This window comes from Pristiophorus japonicus, unplaced genomic scaffold, assembly GCF_044704955.1.
Source record: "Pristiophorus japonicus isolate sPriJap1 unplaced genomic scaffold, sPriJap1.hap1 HAP1_SCAFFOLD_556, whole genome shotgun sequence".
NCBI classification, from domain to species: Eukaryota; Metazoa; Chordata; class Chondrichthyes; family Pristiophoridae; genus Pristiophorus; species Pristiophorus japonicus.
The window spans coordinates 169,772-189,980 of NW_027254463.1; the positions used below are offsets into that span (position 1 = coordinate 169,772).

The 20,209-nt window shown below is 46.7% G+C and overlaps 1 protein-coding gene across 1 annotated transcript in view; it reads right to left on the bottom strand.

Annotated features, from left to right (window-relative positions):
* Positions 1 to 12,450, bottom strand: part of nherf1b (NHERF family PDZ scaffold protein 1b) — a 130,456-nt gene extending 118,006 nt beyond the window's left edge. Inside the window, exon 1 of the mRNA XM_070873713.1 lies at positions 11,842 to 12,450. Coding sequence (XP_070729814.1) covers positions 11,842 to 12,279 — 438 coding nt within the window. The 5' untranslated portion in view covers positions 12,280 to 12,450. The remainder of the gene's footprint in view (positions 1 to 11,841) is intronic.
* Positions 12,451 to 20,209: the final 7,759 nt, after the last annotated feature.

The window sequence follows — 20,209 nt, forward strand, 5'->3', positions numbered from 1 at the left end:
GTGTCCTACCATTTAATGTGTATTCCCTTTCCTTGTTAGCCCTCCACAAATGCATGACCTCACTTCTCCGGATTTAATTCCAGTTGCCACTGACCTCCCACGGGATCAGTTCATCGATATCTTCCTGCAGTCTGCAGCTTTCTTCTTATCAACCACAGCACCAACTTTTGTATCATCTGCAAACTTCTTAATCATTCAAATCTAAATCATTGATATATGCCACAAAAAGCAAGGGACCTAGTACGGAGCCCTGCAGAACCCCACTGGAAACAGCCTTCCAGTCACAAAAACACCCATCACCTTTTGCCTCCTGCCTCTGAGGCAATTCTAGATCCAGCTAGCCACTTTGCCTTGGATCCCAAGGGCTTTTACTTTCATGACCAGTCTGCCATGTGGGACCTTATCAAAAGCCTTGCTCAAATCCATATACACATCAAATGCATTACCCTCATCGACCCTCCTCGTTAACTCCTCAAAATATTCAATCAAGTTAGTCAGCCCCGATTAATCAGTGTCTTTCCGAATGAAGATTTATCCTGTCCCTCAGAATTTTCTCCAATAATTTTCCCACCACCGAGGTTAGGCTGACTGGCCTGTAATTACTCAGTCTATCCCTTTCTCCCTTTTTAAAGAAAGGTACAACGTTAGCAGTCCTCTGGCACCACACCTGTCGCCATGGAGGATTTGTTAAGGGAAGGTCGTATTTGACTAATGTTTGAATTTTTCAAGGATAACCAGGAGCATCGATGAAGGCAGTGTGTATGATGTAGTGTATATGGATTTTAGCAAAGCTTTTGATAAGGTCCCATATGGCAGACTGGTCACAAAAGTAAAAACCCATGGGATCCAGGGCAAAGTGGCAAGTTGGATCCAGAATTGGCTCAGAGGCAGAAAGCAAAGAGTAATGGTTGATGTGCGTGTGCGAGACTGGAAGGATGTTTCCAGTGGGGTTCCGCAGGGCTCAGTACTGGGTCCCTTGTTTTTGTGGTATATATCAATGATTTAGACTTGAATGTTGGGGGTATGATTAAGAAGTTTGCAGATTACACTAAAATGGGCTGTGTGGTTGATAATGGAAAAGAAAGCTATAGACTGCAGGAAAATATCAATGAACTGGTCAGGTGGGCAGAACAGTGGCAAATGGAATTTAATCCAGATAAGTGAGGCAATGCATTTGGGGAGGTCGAACAAGGCAAGGGACTCTACATTAAATGGTACGACACTGAAAAGTGTAGAGGAACAAAGGGACCTTGGAGTGCATGTCCACAGATCCCTGAAGATAGCAGGCCAGGTAGATAAGGTGGTTAAGGCAGCATATGGAATGCTTGCCTTTATTAGTCAAGGCATGGAATACAAGAGCAAGGAGGTTATGCTTGAACTGTATAAAACATTGGTTAGGTCGCAACTGGAGTACTGCGTGCAGTTCTGGTCACCGCATTACAGGAAAGATGTGATTGCACTGGAGATTTACAAGAATGTTGCCTGGACTGGAGAATTTTGGCTATGTGGAAAGATTGGAGATGTTGGGTCTGTTTTCTTCGGAAGCTGAGGAGAGACCTGATTGAGGTGTATAAAATTATGAGGGGCCTGGATAGAAAGGATCTGTTTCCCTTGGCAGAGGGGTCAACAACCAGGGGACATAGATTTAAACTAAATTGGGGGGGCGTTGCGAGGAGATAGATGGGGAAATGTCTTCACTCAGAGGATTGTGGGGGTCTGGAACTCTCTGCCTGAAATGGTGGTAAAGGCAGAAACCCTCACCACATTTTAAAAATACTTAGATGAGCACTTAAAGTGCCGTAACCTGCAGGGCTACGGACCAAGAGCTGGAAAGAGAGATTTAGGCTGGATAGCTCTTGGTCGGCCGGCACAGATACGATGGGCCGAAATGGCCTTCTTCCGTGCTGTAAATTTCTATGATTCTACGATTGGAAATTGATGATCAGAGCCTCTGCTATTTCCTCTTTCAGGGGTCATGGGTTCAAGTCCCACTCCAGAATCTAGGGAGTGCTGCACTGTCGGAGGTGCCGAATTTCAGATGAGACAGTAAACAGAGGCCCTGTCCGCAGTCTCAGGTGGATGTAAAAAATCCCATGACATTATTCGAAGAGCAGCAGGAGTTCTCCCATGTCCTGCCCAATATTTATCCCTCACCCAACTTCAGGGAAGAGTGTGTGTTCCAGTCTGGAACCAATGATCTTGTGACTCAGATGGGGAGGGAGGGAGAGTTCTTATCAGACCAAACTGGCAATTCATTAAAAAAGTGTCCAAAAATCTTCCAGAATTGTTTTTTTTTTTAAAAACATGATCCACAACATACCCCTCAGTCAATATCAAACATAACTTTCGGATCTCGCATCAAAAAAAGCAGTGTCTGCTCAGAGGCAGGAGCCACAAGGTTGGTTTCAGGGTCCAGGGCAACCCAATCAACTAAACACACCAGTAACTCCTCCAACCCCTGTCACACATCTGGTTTCCATCTTCAAACTAATGACACCGTGTCAAAGGGAGATTGTTCATGAGGATTAGAATCTCGTGGCGTAAAGGTGGTGAAAATCTGGGCCGGCCATCTGGGGAAGTGTGTGTCACACACCGACCATCATTAAATAGCACACAGCACAAACTCTTTCACACTGACATACAACATCCAACAGTCAGAGATTGCATTCTGTCAGTGCATATCACTGGGAGCTTCTAACCCGTGCTGTAACTGCCTTGGGAGTGTTTGTTAGGACAGTGTTGAGGGAGCTTTACTCTGTATCGAACTCGTGCTGTACCTGCCCTGGGAGTGTTTGATGGGACACTAAATGCCTGAAATGGACAGAGGTTCTTTTTCCAGCACCAACAACTCTCACTTTGATGTGAACACAAAAAAGATGAAAAATAATCGAGCACAGGTTTCCCACATCCACAGAACTTTAAAAACAACTGCTTCTCTCACGCAGTGTCAAAGTACACTCAAATCTGTTAATAGTCAACAGGCTTGGAGACAGTTGAGGGAAAAGTCCAGCATTCGACAGACCACTTAATAAAAGTTATCCCGAAAATGTGTCAGAGCACACAAACATCAACATATAAAATATTAACTCAAGGCCACAGATTGTAGTAAAATCCAGATGCTCTTTAAGCAGAGGTTTAAGGTCTAACATTATAATCCAACATAAAGCCACTGGATTCTGCATTGGCACGATCCCAGGTGGAACATTCACTTTTGCTGCGCAGTGTCAGAGGTAAAACGTCAGCATTCCCAAGCTCTGCTACAGAGCGCGCACGGGATCCCCAGTGAGGACAGGATCAGTGTCAGCCTCCAATATGACGACTTTCATGGTTGAATTGCCTGAGACTTGGTGCACAGGCTGGCAGTTAGGTGAGCACAGGAGGAGCAGGTAGCACTCAGAACAATACTACCCCACCCCCCCAGGGCTCCTCCACCCCCACGAGGCGGTCCCTTCAAGAGGGAGGGGAACTGAAGGAAAACAAAACTAGTTTCACAATTATGCCACTTCCATCAAACCAACACTAAGCAACAACAACTTGCATTGAGAGAGCACCTGGAGCGTTTTCAGACAAAAGCCAACTTCAAGCCCAAGGAGATGTTCAGATGGGACAACTTAAAACTTGGTGAAAGAGGGAGGTTTCAAGGAGCATCGCAGAAGGAGAAGGAGGCTGAGAGTTTTCGGGAGGCAATTCCAGAGGGACCTAGACGGTTAGTTGGGGCAAAGCGAGTGGGAGCACGTGTAGGAGGCCAGAACTGGAGGAGCAGAGATCTCGGAGTTGTGGGGCTGAAGGAGATTGCAGAGATAGGAAGGGGCAAGGCCTTGGAGAAATTTGAAAACCAGGATGGGAATTTTAAATTTGAGGCACTGCTGGCTGGACTGTGAGCCAACGTAGGTCAGCAAGCACAGGGGTGGTGGGTGAGCGGAACCTGTTGCAAGTTAGGACACAGGCAGCCGAGTTTTGGGTGAGCTTTAAGTTTACAGAGGGTAGACAACAAATCACTTAGATGGCTAGAAAATCAGAGTGCTGAAGAGAAAGTTATAAAACCACCATTCTCTGTTCAAATATTAGCAAGGCAGGGCAAAGAAAAATATATATTTAAAATCAATATTTCCTCTATGTATTAATGCTGCGATAACAAAGTTATGAAATTTGCTTAGTTTGACCTTTTGAAACATGAATTGATACAAACTCCTGGACTTTGCATAATGAGTCAACCTGAACAAACAGCTGTTCAGCTTCATTTAACACATTGCATCATCAACAAGGTTCAAAGTGCTGAACCGGGGATGACAGCTTCACAAAGCCAGCTCCTCCTCACAATACTTCCAATACACTGCAAGCATAGAATCTTGCAGTGCAGGCGGCCATTCGGCCCATCGTGGCTGCGCCAGCTCTTTCACACAGATACCCAATTAGTCCCTCTCCCCTGCTCTCTCCACATAGCCCTATAAATCTCAAGTATTGTCCAATTCACTTTTGAAAGTTACTATTGACTCTGCTTCCACCACCCTTTCACGCAGCGTGTTCCAGATCACAACAACTCGCTGCGTATTTTGTCTCTGGTTATTTTGCCAATTACCTTAAATCTGTGTCCTCTGCTTACTGACGATTCTGCAACTGGAAAAAGTTTCCCCTTATTTACTCTATCAAAACCCATGATTTTGAACACTTGTATTAAATCTCCTCTTAACCTTCTCTGCTCTAAGAGCAATTCCAGCTTCGCTCAGCTTCTCACATAACTGAAGTCCCTGGTCCCATTCTAGTAAATCTCTGCACCCACTCCAAGGCCTTGACATCCTTCCTAAAAAGTGCGGTGCCCAGAATTGGACAATACAGCAGCGGAGGCCTAACCAATCTTTTATAAAGGTATACCACAACTTCCTTGCTTTTGTACTCTATTCCTCTATTTATGAAGCCAAGGATCCCTTGCTATTTTTTTTTGAAACAGCCTTCTCAACTTATCCTGCTACCTTCAAAGACGTGTACGTAAACACCCGCAGGTTTCTCTCCGTTCCTGCAATCCCATTAAAAATATGGGAATCACGGCAGCCAATTTGCGCACAGCAAGGTCCCACAAACAACAATGAAGTAAATTACCATATGTTGTTCGGTGTTGGTTGAGGGATAACTGCTGGCTCAGACACAGTGGAGAACTCACCAACTTTTCTTTAAATAGTGCTGTGGGATCGTTTATACCCACCTGGTCTGGTACATTGTTCATGTTGCGGGAGTCCGGACAGAGGCCCACAAAAGGACTTCAGGCGCGCTCCCCATTTTATTGTCCTGGTGCACCGTTGGAAGAGGCAAATGAGTAAACCACAAACTGTCTCACTCCTCCCCCAGCCCCTCATGCTGGTCTCATTGCAGTCAGAGCCACGCTCCGCCTCCCTATCACAACCTCTCGCTGTCAAAGAACACAGCTCAGCCTGCCGTCTGTACAATGTGCCACACAGCGACAGAACAAACAGCTGGAGGGAAACCAGACTATTGACTCGTTCCTGAAACTTCCACTCCAAACTGGATCGATCGAAAATACAAGCTCTCTATGTTCTTGGAAAATAGTTCATTTTGCTTTTAAAAATACTTTGATGTAGAAAGAACCCATGACTGGAAGGCCAGGGATGGGCTGATCACATCATGAAGGGAAAGGTTTCGGAAAGACATCAGCTGCTGCAAGAGCTGAATATTGTCTGATATTTAGACAATTCTGCACTAAACAAAGCAGCAGGAATGGGGCCTGGGTGGCATAGCAGGATTGACACCAGCCCGTCAGACCTCGGGACCTGGCTCCGCAGATTCCAGCACAAAATACAAGCCGACACTAGTGCCGCACCGAGGGAGCACGGCACCGTCGGAGGGGCGGCACCAAGGGAGCACGGCCAATAACCCCGCACCGAACCACTGACCACACTTGAGCAGCTCCTCTGGGCAGGCCGCATCGTCCACATGCCAGACACAAGACTCCCAAAACAAGCGCTCTACTCGGAACTCCTTCACGGCAAACGAGCCAAAGGTGGGCAACGGAAATGTTACAAGGACACCCTTAAAGCCTCCCTACTGACACCTGGGAGACCCTGGCCAAAGACCACCCTAAGTGGAGGAAGCACATCCGAGATGGCGCTGAGCACCCTGGATTCACGATTCCACCACTCACAGGGCCATCAGTCACACACAAACTGAACCACGCACAGCATTGCGGCATTTGGAATTATAGTCTCTATTCAACAGAACTTGTAACACTATTGACACAAGTTTCCACAGCAATCAGAACTGCAGTCAGTTTTTAAACAACTTGCGTACAGGAACTGAATTAATAACCGATGGGTTCAAGGTACTTTGACTTGCCAGGCCCAGCTCCCCGACCCCACCCCCAGCACACCAATAGCCCAAACATGCGGTAGAACAGTGTGTCACTCTGGAGGGAGTAACAACCACAATTGCAGGGCATTCTATTTGCTATAGAGTACGTCAGCCAGAATTAAGTGACGGAGTTGTTTTAGGATCGAACTCTGCCGTTTCGCTTCAGTATGTCACTTCAGCTGTAGATAAATCTGACTCAGTTTAGCCTGCACACACAACTCTGGTGGTTATTTCAGCCTTTCAAGGAGATGGAGAAGATGGCAGACAGTTGTTAAATCCAGGCATGCTAACCGTACACAATACTGGAAAAAGATGCAAGTTACATTTTATAGGACAGGGATTGCTGCTTTGCTTTGAACATGAAACCAGGCATTGAGAAAAAGCTTGCTCCATTACAACGGTCTCACACTGCTGGCCAGAATTTGATCTGGCTGGCTTCACTCCAAAATGGCACTTAGACAATGTGTCAAAGTCACTGTGCAACTTTAGAATCCATCTCCATTAGCCTCCCATTATCAGCATCATCATAGGCAGTCCCTCGGAATCGAGGAAGACTTGCTTCCACTCTTAGCACGAGTTCTTAGGTGGCTGTACAGTCCAATACGGGAACCACAGTCTCCGTCACAGGTGGGACAGATAGTTGTTGAGGGAAAGGGTGGACAGGGAGCCTGGTTTGCAGCATGCTCCTTCCGCTGCCTGCGCTTGATTTCTGCATGCTCTCGGCGACGATACTAGAGGAGCTCAGCGCCCTCCCAAATGCACTTCCTCCACTTAGGGCGGTCTTTGGCCAGGGACTCCCAGGTGTCAGAGGGGATGTCACACTTTATCAGAGAGGCTTTGAGGGTGTCCTTGGAAAGTTTGCTATGCCGGCCTTTGGCTAGTTTGCCGTGGATGAGTTCTAAGTAGAGCGCTTACTTTGGGAGTCTCATGTCTGGCATGCGAACTAAATGGCCTGCCCAGCAGAACTGATCAAGTGTGGTCAATGCTGGGGATGTTCGCTTGGATGAGGACGCTAACGTTTGTCTGTCTGTCCTCCAAGGGGATTTGCAGGATTTTGTGGCGACATCGCTGGTGGTATTTCTCCAGCGACTTGGTGTCTACTGTACATGGTCCACGTCTGAGCCATACAGGAGGGCGGGTATTACTACAGCCCTGTAGACCACGAGCTTGGTGACAGTTTTGAGGGACTGGTCTTCAAACATTCTTTTCCTCAGGCGGCCGAAGACTGCACTGGTGCACCGGAGGCGGTGTTGGATCTCGTCGATGCCTGCTCTTATTGATAGGAGGCTCCCGAGACGGAGAGTGGTCCATGTTGCCCAGGGCCACGCCATGTATCTTGATGTCTGGGGCGGTGAGGACAGGCTGGTGGAGGACCTTTGTCTTAATGTTGAGCGTAAGGCCATGCTTTCAATATTAGCATCACTGACAACTTACATAACATAATAGGAACAGGAGTAGGTCATACGGCCCCTCGAGCCTGCTCCGCCATTCAATCAGAGCATGGCTGATCTGATCGTGGACTCAGCTCCACTTCCCCGCCCGCTCCCCATAACCCATTATGCCCTTATCGTTTACGAAACTGTCTATTTCTGTCTTGAATTTATTCAATATCTCAGCTTCCACAGCTGAGGCAGCGAATTCCACAGATTTACAACCCTCAGTAGAAATTTCTCCTTATCTATTTTAAATGGGCGACCCCTTATTCTGAGATCATGCCCTCTACTTCTAGTCTGCCCCATCAATGGAAACATCCTCTCTGCATCCACTTCGTCAAGCCTCCTATATAATCTTATACGTTTCGATACTATCACCTCATTCTTCAGAATTCCAATGAGTAGAGTCCCAACCTGCTCAACCTTTCCTCATAAGTCAACCCCCTTATCCCCAGAATCAACCTAGTGAACCTTCTCTGAACTGTCTCCAAAACAAATATGGAAACCAAAACTACACGCAGTATTCCAGGTGTGGCCTCACAATACCTTGTATAGCTGCAGCAAGACTTCCCTGCTTTTATACTCCATCCCCTTCGCAATAAAGGCCAAGATACCATTGGCCTTCCTGATCACTTGCTGTACCTGCATACTATCCTTTTGTGTTTCATGCACAAGTACCCCCAGGTCCTGCTGTACTGCAGCACTGTGCAATCTTTCTCCATTTAAATAATAACTTGCTCTTTGATTTTTTTTTCTGCCAAAAGGCATGACCTCACACTTTCCAATATCATACTCCATCTGCCAAATTTTTGCCCACTCACTTAGCCTGTCTATGTCCTTTTGCAGATTTTGTGTCCTCCTCACACATTGCTTTTCCTTCCATCTTTGTATCATCAGCAAGCTTGGCTACGTTACTCAGTCCCATCTTCCAAGTTGTTAATATAGATTGTAAATAGTTGGTGTCCCAGCACTGATCCCTGCGGCACCCCAATAATTACTGGTTGCCAACCAGAGAATGAACCATTTATCCCGACTCGGTTTTCTGTTAGTTGGCCAATCCTCTATCCATGCAAATATATTACCCCCAACTCCGTGAACTTTTATGTTGTGCAGTAACCTTTTGTGTGGCACTTTGTCAAAATGCCTTCTGGAAGTCCAAATACACCACATCCACTGGTTCCCCTTTATCCACCCTGTTCGTTACATTCCCAAAGAACTTCAGCAAATTTGTCAAACATGACTTCCCCTTCATAAATCCATGCTGACTCTGCTTTTCCAAATGTCCTGCTACTGCTTCTTTAATAATGGACTCCAACATTTTTCCAACCACAGATGTAGGCTAACTGGATTTGACACAAAAGGTTGCGGGTTCATGCCTAAACAGACACCGAGTAACGTCACAATGATGGAAGCACGATCTTCCAGAGATATCTGATCCAAGGTCATGTTGCAGTGAGTCCAGTGAACATTGAAGATCCCATTGGCAACCCACCCAGTAGTGCCCAGCACCCCCATACACGCACCCTGCCCAGCGCCCCCATACACACACCCTGCCCAGCGCCCCCATACACACACCCACTGCCCAGATTACCAAGCACTCAGACCGCCCCAGGCTCTCAATACATACGCCTGGCCAGCACCGCAAGTTACCCAGCACTCTGACCTGCCCAGTGCTGTAAGTTACCCAGCATCCCGATACATGCGCCCACCCACCACCCAGATCACAAGTTACCCAGCGCTCAGACCCGCCCAGCATCCCAATACACACGCCCGCCCAGCTTGTACTTCAAAAAGGTACTTGCTGTGAGAAAGATCAACAATTCACTGCAAGGTTCTAGAAAACTGCAAGCTTTTAAAAATAATAAATCAGTGAACCCAGCAACATGGTCATTGGGCTGGAAGCCAGCAGGCACCGAACATTTCCATATTTACACCACATGTATCGTGATTCATTTCAATTCTAGACTTTGTCCTCACAAAGCTGGGCTATGCCTGCAGAGCATTTTGATAAACACCAGGATACAGTACTGGTGGGCACAGGTCTGTCACTGTATAATACTGGGGTACTGTACTGGTGGGCACAGGTCTGTCACTGTATAACACGGGGTACAGTATTGGTGGGCACAGGTCTGTCACTGTATAACACGGGGTACAGTACTGGTGGGTACAGGTCTGTCACTGTATAACACGGGGTACAGTACTGTCACTGTATAACACGGAGTAAGGTCTGTCACTGTATAACACGGGGTACAGTACTGGTGGGTACAGGTTGTCGCTTGAGGTGAAAGCAATTTGAGATAATGAAGATGAATGAAGAGTATCACATTAATTATGGTGTTGGGGGGGTGGTTGTATGATAATGTATGGATATTGATACCAATTGAGCCCAGTGACAATAATTAGTTACAAATTTCAGGAAAAGAATTATCTGCTCTACAAGCTTAGTGTCTCAGTTGATACATAACCGCCACCCAGGAGTGGAAATGCTGAAGCATTGTTTTCTGGTCTGACAAGCAAATGAAGTGAGCCACTTACAACAGCACAAACTCATTAATTTTATATACACGTTTGAAAGTAAATCCAACACTTCTCCATTGCGACTCGTTCAATGCAATGAACTGAGCTTCTGCTTTTAAAAGTGAGAGCATCATATTGAACTCATCAGTGAGATGAACTTCAGCACCCGAGGTCCAGGGACGAGAGATCAGGCACAACTCCCTCCCTAAACTGGTCAGGGACCCCCTGCTTGAACCTGCAGTGACGGTGAACAAATTAAAAGTATACCTCTTTTCCTTGGACCCCCCCCTCCCCTCCAGATTACAACCCTGCGATCCTCTCCTGAAATGAATATGTTGGGACATGGCTGTGGTTTCACCGGGCAAACAATGGGCAAGGTCTTACTGCCCAACCGACACACTGCCCACAGGCACCCACAAGCTGTCCGGGAGAGGGGGGTCAAAGGAAAGGAGAAATACTTTTAATTTGTTCACTGTCACTGCAGGTTCAAGCAGTGGGCAAAAGTCATAGCAGCCCCTCCCTAAACTGGTCAGGGCACCCCCCCCACCTTCCCCCTGAGCCAGGGACCCCCACTATTGCCAGTTCCGGTGAATGTGATGAATCCCACTGCCTCTCCAAGTGGTGCCAGGAAAGAAAGCTCCTTCTGCTCTGCCCAGTAATGGAGTCTCAATCCCAACCTACTGCCCAGTGACAATTGCCCATTTCCCAACAGCAACCAGTCGTTGGCCTGAGTGAGGGTGCCCTGTACTTAGTTTGTGCTGTGAATCCAGGATGTCAGTACCTTGAACAACCTCAGGACATCCCAAAGCACTTTACAGCCAATTAACTATTATTTTGAAGTGTATTATTTTGTCACTGTTGTAATGTAGGAACACGGCAGCCAATTTGCACACAGCAAGCTCCCACAAACCGCAGTGATAATGACCAGATAATCTGTTTTTAGTGATGTTGATTGCGGAATAAAGATTGGTCAGGAGACCGGAGTAACTCCCCTGATATTCTTCGAAATAGTGCCCTGAAATCATTTACGTCCACCTGAGAGCGCAGACGGGGCCTGGGTTTAACGTATCATCCAATGGACAGCACAAACGACAGTGTTGTGCTCCCTCAGCCCAGATTTTTATGCTAAAGTCTCTGGAATGAGACTTTGAACCCACGCATGGTTAAGTAGCCACTTTAAAATGACTGGCACTAAAAGTACAAATCCGTTCTCTCCGATCTCATACAAGAAAGTACTGATAACACATGGAACTTTACACAATCAGTCCACTAACAGACAGTGGCATCACCCACTGACACCGATTCAAGATAGAAGCAGCTCGAGTGGGGCTTAAACCCGAAGCAGACCAAAACCAGAGTCAGGACCGGTTCTGACCTCGCGGGTGAGGGGCTGCACCCAAACAGCATTTGGACTCACTCCCTCCCGGGGCACCGCGCTTGCCCCGCTCCCTCCCTCAGCCCGCGCTTGCCCCGCTCCCTCCCTCCCTCCCTCAGCCCGCGCTTGCCCCGCTCCCTCCGCGCGGCCTCTCACCTTGTCGCTGCTGCTCTGGGACACACTGTCGGCCTGTGAGAGCGGGGCTGTGTGCTGGGGCTCCTGCGGCGGGCCCTGTCCCTGGGCCGGTTCGGACTCGGTATCGGGGATGCCGTGGATGTACTCCTCCTTGCAGGCCAGCCCCAGGCCCCGCAGCAGCTCCTCCGTGTCCCGGTCCACCACCAACAGGCGGGTCTCTGCGGACATCGCCTTGATCTTCTGCACCACTTGCTGGTGGCTGTCCTGTTCCACATTGTCGCCGTTCACCTGCACCACCTTGTCCCCGGCCCGCAGCCCCGCGCTCTCGGCCGGGGACGCCGCCTCCACCAGCCGGATGAATTGGCCCGTCTTGCCCTTCTCGCCGTGCAGGTGGAAGCCGTAGCCGCTGGGGCCCTTGGCGATAACACAGAGCCGCGGTCGGAGCTGCTCCTTGGTCATAGTGCTGCCCCGGGACCGCTCACCGTGTACCAGACCGGGCTCTCCTCACACAGCGCACCGGGACCCCTCACACCGTGTACCGGACCGGGGTCCCAACGACTACAACCTACTGTTGGCGGGCAACAGCTTCTAAGCCGCTTGCTTCCCGCCTCCGCCTCCACACCAATCAGCCCCGCCCACCAATCACCCCGTGACCGACAGCCCCGCCCACCAATCACCCCGTGACCGACAGCCCCGCCCACCAATCACCCCGTGGCCGACAGCACCGCCCACCCCGCGGACTGACAGCCCCGCCCACCAATTGCCCCGTGACCAACAGCCCCGCCCACCAATTGCCCCGTGACCAACAGCCCCGCACACCAATTGCCCCGTGACCAACAGCCCCGCACACCAATTGCCCCGTGACCAACAGCCCCGCACACCAATTGCCCCGTGACCAACAGCCCCGCACACCAATTGCCCCGTGACCAACAGCCCCGCACACCAATCACCCGGCAGGCTAACAGCCCCGCCCAACAATTACTCCGCAAACTGACAGCTCGCCCACCAATATTTATTGCACTTCACCGTCAGAAACGCTTGTTTTTAATGTTGTATATTTTATATGTTCAGCAATTCATTCAATGCATGCAAAACGGTGCATCAAGTTGATAATGTTGATGTTATATATACTTTTTTAAATGCCATATTTTATATGTGGAGTTCAAGGTGACTGCATTGCAAACTTCAGAATATTTGCAAACCCCAGCTCGGGTCGCCCGGCAACGCGTTGATTGACAGTGCGGAGTGGGCGGGGAAACAGCGTAATCACCGAATTGCGTGTCCTGCGTTTTATTTTGTAATTGCACGATTGTAAAACAAAGCTGCAAAGTTCCGTGCTGAGATAAAACTTAATTAAAGACAAAAGTACATAACAAGTGAGCTTTTTAATCTCCCCTTTCAGCCTGCAGGTACTGGCCCCTGTCGGCCAGAGGTTGCACTGTGCACAATGTGCAAGATTGATGTTCAGGACGGAGGGGATGGTCCCGGGAAAGTCTTGATTTTTGACATTTTATTCGGTACAATTTCCAGCACTTTTGACATACAGATAAATATTTTGCGTACACATACTTCCCGATGTGGAAAAACACATTAATTATAACCTCTACCTTATGTCTGTGCCATGTCAACTTTTTTTCCCCATTGTAAATTCCCGTGCCCACATTTATATAGGCAAATATCAATCTAAACATGTCACACTGTAGTTACACTGCAGCGCCACTGCACTGGCGGGAGGATGTAATTACAGCGTGACAGCCTAATCCAACAACAACAACTTGTATTGAAATAACGCCTTTAACATAGTGAAACGTCCCAAGGCACTACAGGAGTATTATGCAATAAAAAATTTGACATCGAATGCGTAAGTAGAAATTAGTGCAGGTGACCAAAAGCTTAGTCAAAGAGGTAGATTTTAAGGAGTGTCTTGAAGGAGGTCGAGAGGTAGAGGGGTTTAGGCAGGGAGTTCCAGAGCTTGGGGCCCAGGCAACAGAAGGCATGGCCACCAATGATTGAGCGAATATAATCAGGGATGCGCAAGAGAGCAGAATTAGAGGAGAGCAGACATCTCGGGGGTTGTGGGGCTGGAGGAGATTACAGAGATAGGGAGGGACAAGGCCATGGAGGGATTTGAAAATAAGGATGGGAATTTTGAAATCGAGGCATTGCTTAACCAGAAGCCAATCTAGATCAGCGAGCAGAGGGGTGATGGGTGAGCGGGACTTGGTGCGAGTTAGGACACGGGCTGCTGATTTTTGCATCACCGATAGTTTATGTAAGGTACAATGTGGGAGGCCAGCCAGGAGTGCGTTGGAATAGTCAGGTCCAGAGGTAACAAAGGCATGGATGAGGGTTTCAGCAGCAGCTGTGCTGAGGCAGGGTCGGAGACGGGCGATGTTACGGAGGTGGAACTAGATGGGCAGTTTCCATTCTAAATCTGGACGTGAGAAATATAAGTTTACATTAAAATATAAGTTTACATTATTTATATGTAAGGACCAAAAGTATATTAAAATGGGAACTGAATTACATCTGCCCAACTATCTCCTTCCCTCTAACTCCACTGCACCTGAAGACTACACTTGGATTTAACTTTCCATGTTCATAAGAACATAATTAGGAGCAGTAGGCCACATGGGCCCTTGAGCCTGCTCTGCCATTCAATAAAATCATGACTGATCTTCAACTCAATACTTTCCTGCCTAATCCCCTTATTCCTTGAAGCCATTATTTTTGGTCCCTGCCACAAACTGCATTCTCTAGCCACTCTCCATCCCCCTCCCTAGTACTTATCTGAGGGTGAACAAGACTGTTCGCAACTTAGGTATTATATTTGATCCTGAAATAAGTTTCCAGCCACATATCCGCGGCATAACTAAAACCGCCTATTTCCACCTCCGGAACATCGCCCGTCTCCCCCCCTGCCTCAGCTCATCCGCTGCTGAAACCCTCATCCATGCCTTTGTTACCTCTAGCATTGACTATTCCAATGCACTCCTGGCTGGCCTCCGACATTCTACCTTACGTAAACTTGAGGTGATCCAAAACTTGGCCTGTGTCCTAACTCGCACCAAGTCCCGCTCACCCATCCACCCTGTGCTCGCTGACCTACATTGGCTCCCAGTTAAGCAATGCCTTGATTTCAAAATTCTCATCCTTGTTTACAATTCCCTCCCTATCGCTGTAATCTCCATCAGCCTCACAACTCCCCTTCCCCCCATCCCCCGAGATGTCTGTGCTCCTCAAATTCTGTCCTCTTGACATCCCTGATTCTAATCGCTCAACCATTGGTGGCCATGCCTTCTGTTGCTTGGGCCCTAAGCTCTGTAACTCCCTTCCTAAACCTCTCTACATCTCTCCCTCACTTTCCTCCTTTAAGACGCTCCTTAAAATCAACCTCTTTGACCAAGCTTCTGCCATAATTTCATCTTATGTGGCTCGGTGTCAAATTCATTTGTTTTGTCTTATAACTCTCCTGTGAAGCGCCTTGGGACATTTTACCACGTTGAAGGCGCTATATAAATACAAGTTTTTGTTGTTGATTCCCCTATCTCAGCCTTGAATATGCTCAACGATTCAGCATCCACAGCCCTTTGGGGTAGAGAAATCCAAAGATTCACAACCCGCTGAGTGTAGAAATTCCTCATCATCTCCATCTTAAATGGCCGATCCCTTATCCTGAGACTGTGCCCCCTGGTTCTAGACTCTCCAGCCAGGGGAAACAACCTCCCAGCAGCTACCCTGTCAATCCCCTTCAGAATCTTATGTGTCAGTGAGATCACCTCTCATTCTTCTAAACTCCAGAGTATCGGCCTATTCTACACAATCTCTCATCATAGGACAACCCTCTCATCCCAGGGATCAATCGAGTGAACTTTCTATGCCCTTCCTCAGATAAGGAGAATAGGGCACAGCAAATCAACTAGATTTAACACAAAACAAGCTCCTTTTTATAACTTGGTGAGATTATCCAGTGAGCATTTGAGCCACACAAACCAGGAATACCCCAACTTCAGTCCCTGAGTTAGCTGATCTCCGGTGGAAGCAGTGGTCGAGCAGCTACAATTGGCCACAGCACTTGGGTAAAGGCAGACCAGGATTTAATGTTTATTTCTGATCTACTACCTCCCACTGTTCGAGTGTTGAAAGGAGTAATGTGAATAATTACTCCTCACCAAGAGACTAACTCACTCCCCTCTGATCCAATGCCAAACGCCATTTCCCCAAGCAGGGTTAATTTACAGCATCTACAGCCAGTATATCTTGCCTGCGCTCTCCAATATCATCAACAACATACATTCATAGAACACTTTTAACTTTGCAAGACATCCCAAGGCACTTCACAGAAGCATAATTTGACAAAAACGGAAGAAGCTGGGACAAAGGAGGAGATATTAGGAAGGGTGACCAGAAGCTTGGTCAAAGAGATGAGTTTTAAGGACAGTCTTAAAGGAAGAAAGGGAGGTGTATAGGGAGATCATTCCAGAGCTATAGGCCAAGACAACTGAAGGCACCAATGTTGGGGAATACACAAAAGGCCAGAGAGAAATGGAGAATTCAGGGCAGCTTGTGAGGATGGAGGAGTTTCAACGGACAGGCGAAAAAACTGTAAAGGAATTTATCACGAGGATGACAAAAACCAGGTTAATAGGTTGCAGAAAAGCTGATTTTGAGGGGCTGAAAATAGAACTTGGGAAAATAAAATGGTAACAATATTGACAAAAAACAATTTAGAACAGCAATGGGAAACATTTAAAATGGTGTTCAACAGAGTGCAAAAACAATATATTCTGTTAAAAGGAAAAACACTAATGAGACTCCATGGATGAATAAAGCCATAAGGGAACAATTGAGGGTAAGGAAAGAGGCATATATTAAATACATAGACAGCAGGGGATTGCATGATAAGGGAAAATACAAAAATATTAAAAGAGAAGTTTAAAGAACAATTAAGAAGGCAAAGAGGAACTATGAAATTAAATAGGAACATAAAACAAAATAGTAAAATATTTTACAGGCACATCAATAAAAAAAGGGAAGGTTGGGATGGGAACAGGGCCATTCAGGGATAGACAGGATAATAGCACAGGTAACGATAGAAAGATGGCAGAAATATTAAATCATTATTTTGCTTCAGTATTTACCAGGGAGATAGACCAGGTGGCCAGGACATTGGATGATGAGATTAGTAATGAGATAAATGCATTTAAAATAAAAAGGGATATATTAAATAAACTAATCAAACTCATCGAGGATAACCCTTGATCTGGATCCACCCATTTTTTTTAAATCTAGGGAAGAGAAAGTAGAGGCATAACTACACAAATTTAATAATTCATCAGAAAAAGGTGGAGTGAAAGAGGGCTGGCAGATAGCGAGCGTAATACCTATATATTCAGGAAGGGGATAGAACATGTCCAGGGAATTACAGACCAGTCAGCTTAACATCGGTGGTAGGAAAAATAATGGAATCCCTACGAAAGGAGAAAATAGAAGAACATCTCGAAACCAAAAATATGAAGTCAGCATGGATTTGAAAAGGGAAAGTCTTGCTTGACCAACCTCATTGAATATTTTGAAGAGCTAACAGAGTAGACAAGGGTAATGCAGTAGATGTAATTTATCCAGATTTTCAAAAGGCCTTCGATAATAAACTGATGAACAAGGTCATAAAGAATGAAATAGCTGAAAGTATAAAAGAAAACAAGAAAATAATCCGTGCAGGATTGAGTATGATGGAGAACCATAGAGATTACTAAATAAGATCCAGGATTAAGAAGAGGACAAATAATCTCACACCACAAAAGAGAGACTTGGTATAACAGTTAGTAAAAACACAATTGAACAATGATAAGTTGAAGGAGAAACTGGTTAAATTGAACATCGGAACAGGAGTAGGCCATTCAGCCCCTCAAGCCTGTTCTGCCCCATTCAACTAGATTATGGCTGATCTGCATTTTTAAATGGTGAGGGATTGGGAAATGTTGGTGTTCAGAGGGACCTGGGTGTCCTTGCACACGAATCACTGAAAGTTAACATGCAAGTACAGCAAGCAATTAAGAAAGGAAACACTATGTTGGCCTTTATTACAAGAGGATCTTACTGCAATTATATAGGGCCCTGGTGAGACCACACCTGGATTACTGTGTACAGTTTTGGTCTCCTTACCTAAGAAAGGCCATTGAGGGAATGCAATGAAGATTCACCAGACTGATTCCTGGGATGGGGGATTGTGCTATGAGGAGAGATTGAGTAGACGAGGCCTATATTCTCTAGAATTTAGAAGAATGAGAGGTGAAAAGCAGGAAACTATAGATCAGTTAGCCGAACATCTGTGGTTGGGAAAATGTTGGAGTCCATTATTAAAGAAGCAGTAGCAGGACATTTGGAAAAGCAAAATTCGGTCAGGCAGAGTCAGCATGGATTTATGAAGGGGAAGTCATGACAAATTTGCTGGAGTTCTTTGAGGATGTAACGAACAGGGTGGACAAAGGGGAAGCAGTGGATATGGTGTATTTGGACTTCCAGAAGACATTTGACAAGGTGCCACACAAAACGTTACTGCACAAGATAAAAGTTCACGGGGTTAGGGGTAATATATCAGCATGGATAGAGGATTGGCTAACTAACAGAGAACAGAGAGTCGGGATAAATGGTTCATTCTCTGGTTGGAAACCAGTAACTAGGGGGGTGCCGCAGGGATCAGTGCTGGGACCCCAACTATTTACAATCTATATTAACAACTTGGAAGAAGGGACTGAGTGTAGTAGCCAAGTTTGCTGACGATACAAAGATGGGAGGAAAAGCAATGTGTGAGGAGTACACACAAAATCTGCAAAAGGACATAGACAGGCTAAGTGAGTGGGCAAAAAATTTGGCCGATGGAGTATAATGGAAAGTGTGAGGTCATGCACTTTGGCAGAAAAAAATCAAACAGCAAGTTATTATTTAAATGGAGAAAGATTGCAAAGTGCCGCAGTACAGCAGGACGTGGGGGTATTTGTGCATGAAACACAAAAGGATAGTATGCAGGTACAGCAAGTGATCAGGAAGGCCAATGGTATCTTGGTCTTTATTGCAAAGGGAAGTCTTGCTCCAGCTGTACAGGGTATTGGTGAGGCCACACCTGGAGTACTGCATGCAGTTTTGGCTTCCATATTTATGAAAGGATATACTTGCTGTGGAGGCAGTTCAGAGAAGGTTCACTAGGTTGATCCCAGGGATGAGGGGGTTGAATAATGAGGAAAGGTTGAGTAGGTTGGGCCTCTATTCATTGGAGTTCAGAATAATGAGAGGTGATCTTATAGAAATGTATAAGATTATGAGGGGGCTTGACAAGATGGACGCAGAGAGGATGTTTCCACTGATAGGGGAGACGAGAACTAGAGGGCATGATCTTAGAATAAGGGGCCGCCCATTTAAATCTGAGATGAGGAGAAATTTCTTCTCTGAGGGTTGTAAACCTGTGGAATTCATTGCCTCAGAGAGCTGTGGAAGCTGGGACATTAAATAAATTTAAGACAGAAATAGACAGTTTTTTAAATGATAAGGGAATAAGGGGTTATGGGGGAGCAGGCTCGAGGGGCCTTATGGTCTATCCTGCTCCTATTTCTGATGTTCTTATGTAATACCTCCCCATTGAATAGCTGCATAGCAGGTGTCTCATGATTCAGATATAATTTGAACAAATCGACTATCTTTGGTGTGTCGGGTGCTTGTGTGCTGCGAGAATAGGCTCCCTCTGTGCCAAAGGTACTATTACTATTGTGCACAGCTCTGGATTCTCAACCTCTGTATTCCTATTCTCTGCCTTCCACCTGCCATCAAAAAATAATAATTTGGGGATTCAACCTTAAATAATGTGCAGCATTTATATGCACACACGTTAAATACATTGGTATATCCTGGGTGCATGGTACAGGGCTAGAAAATACTACTTTCATTTTACTGAGATGCACAAACAAATTTCAAAGCAGGTGTCAGCCGTGGCTCAGATGATAGCACAGTCACCTTCACTGTCGGAGGGCAGTACTGAGGGAGCGCCGCACTGTCGGAGGGGCAGTACTGAGGGAGCGCCGCACTGTCGGAGGGGGCAATACTGAGGGAGTGCCGCACTGTCGGAGGGGCAGTATTGAGGGAGCGCCGCACTGCCGGAGGGGCAGTACTGAGGGAGCGCCGCACTGCCGGAGGGGCAGTACTGAGGGAGCGCCGCACTGCCAGAGGCCGTCTTTCGGATGAGACGTTAAACCGAGGCCCCATCTGCCTTCTCAGGTGGATGTAAAAGAACCCATGGCACTTTTCAATTATTTAAACACTAAATCATACAAAAACAATAATGATATTGTCTCATTATCTCCGGCGCCCTTCAGTCCCTGCTGTGCCCACCAGCCAT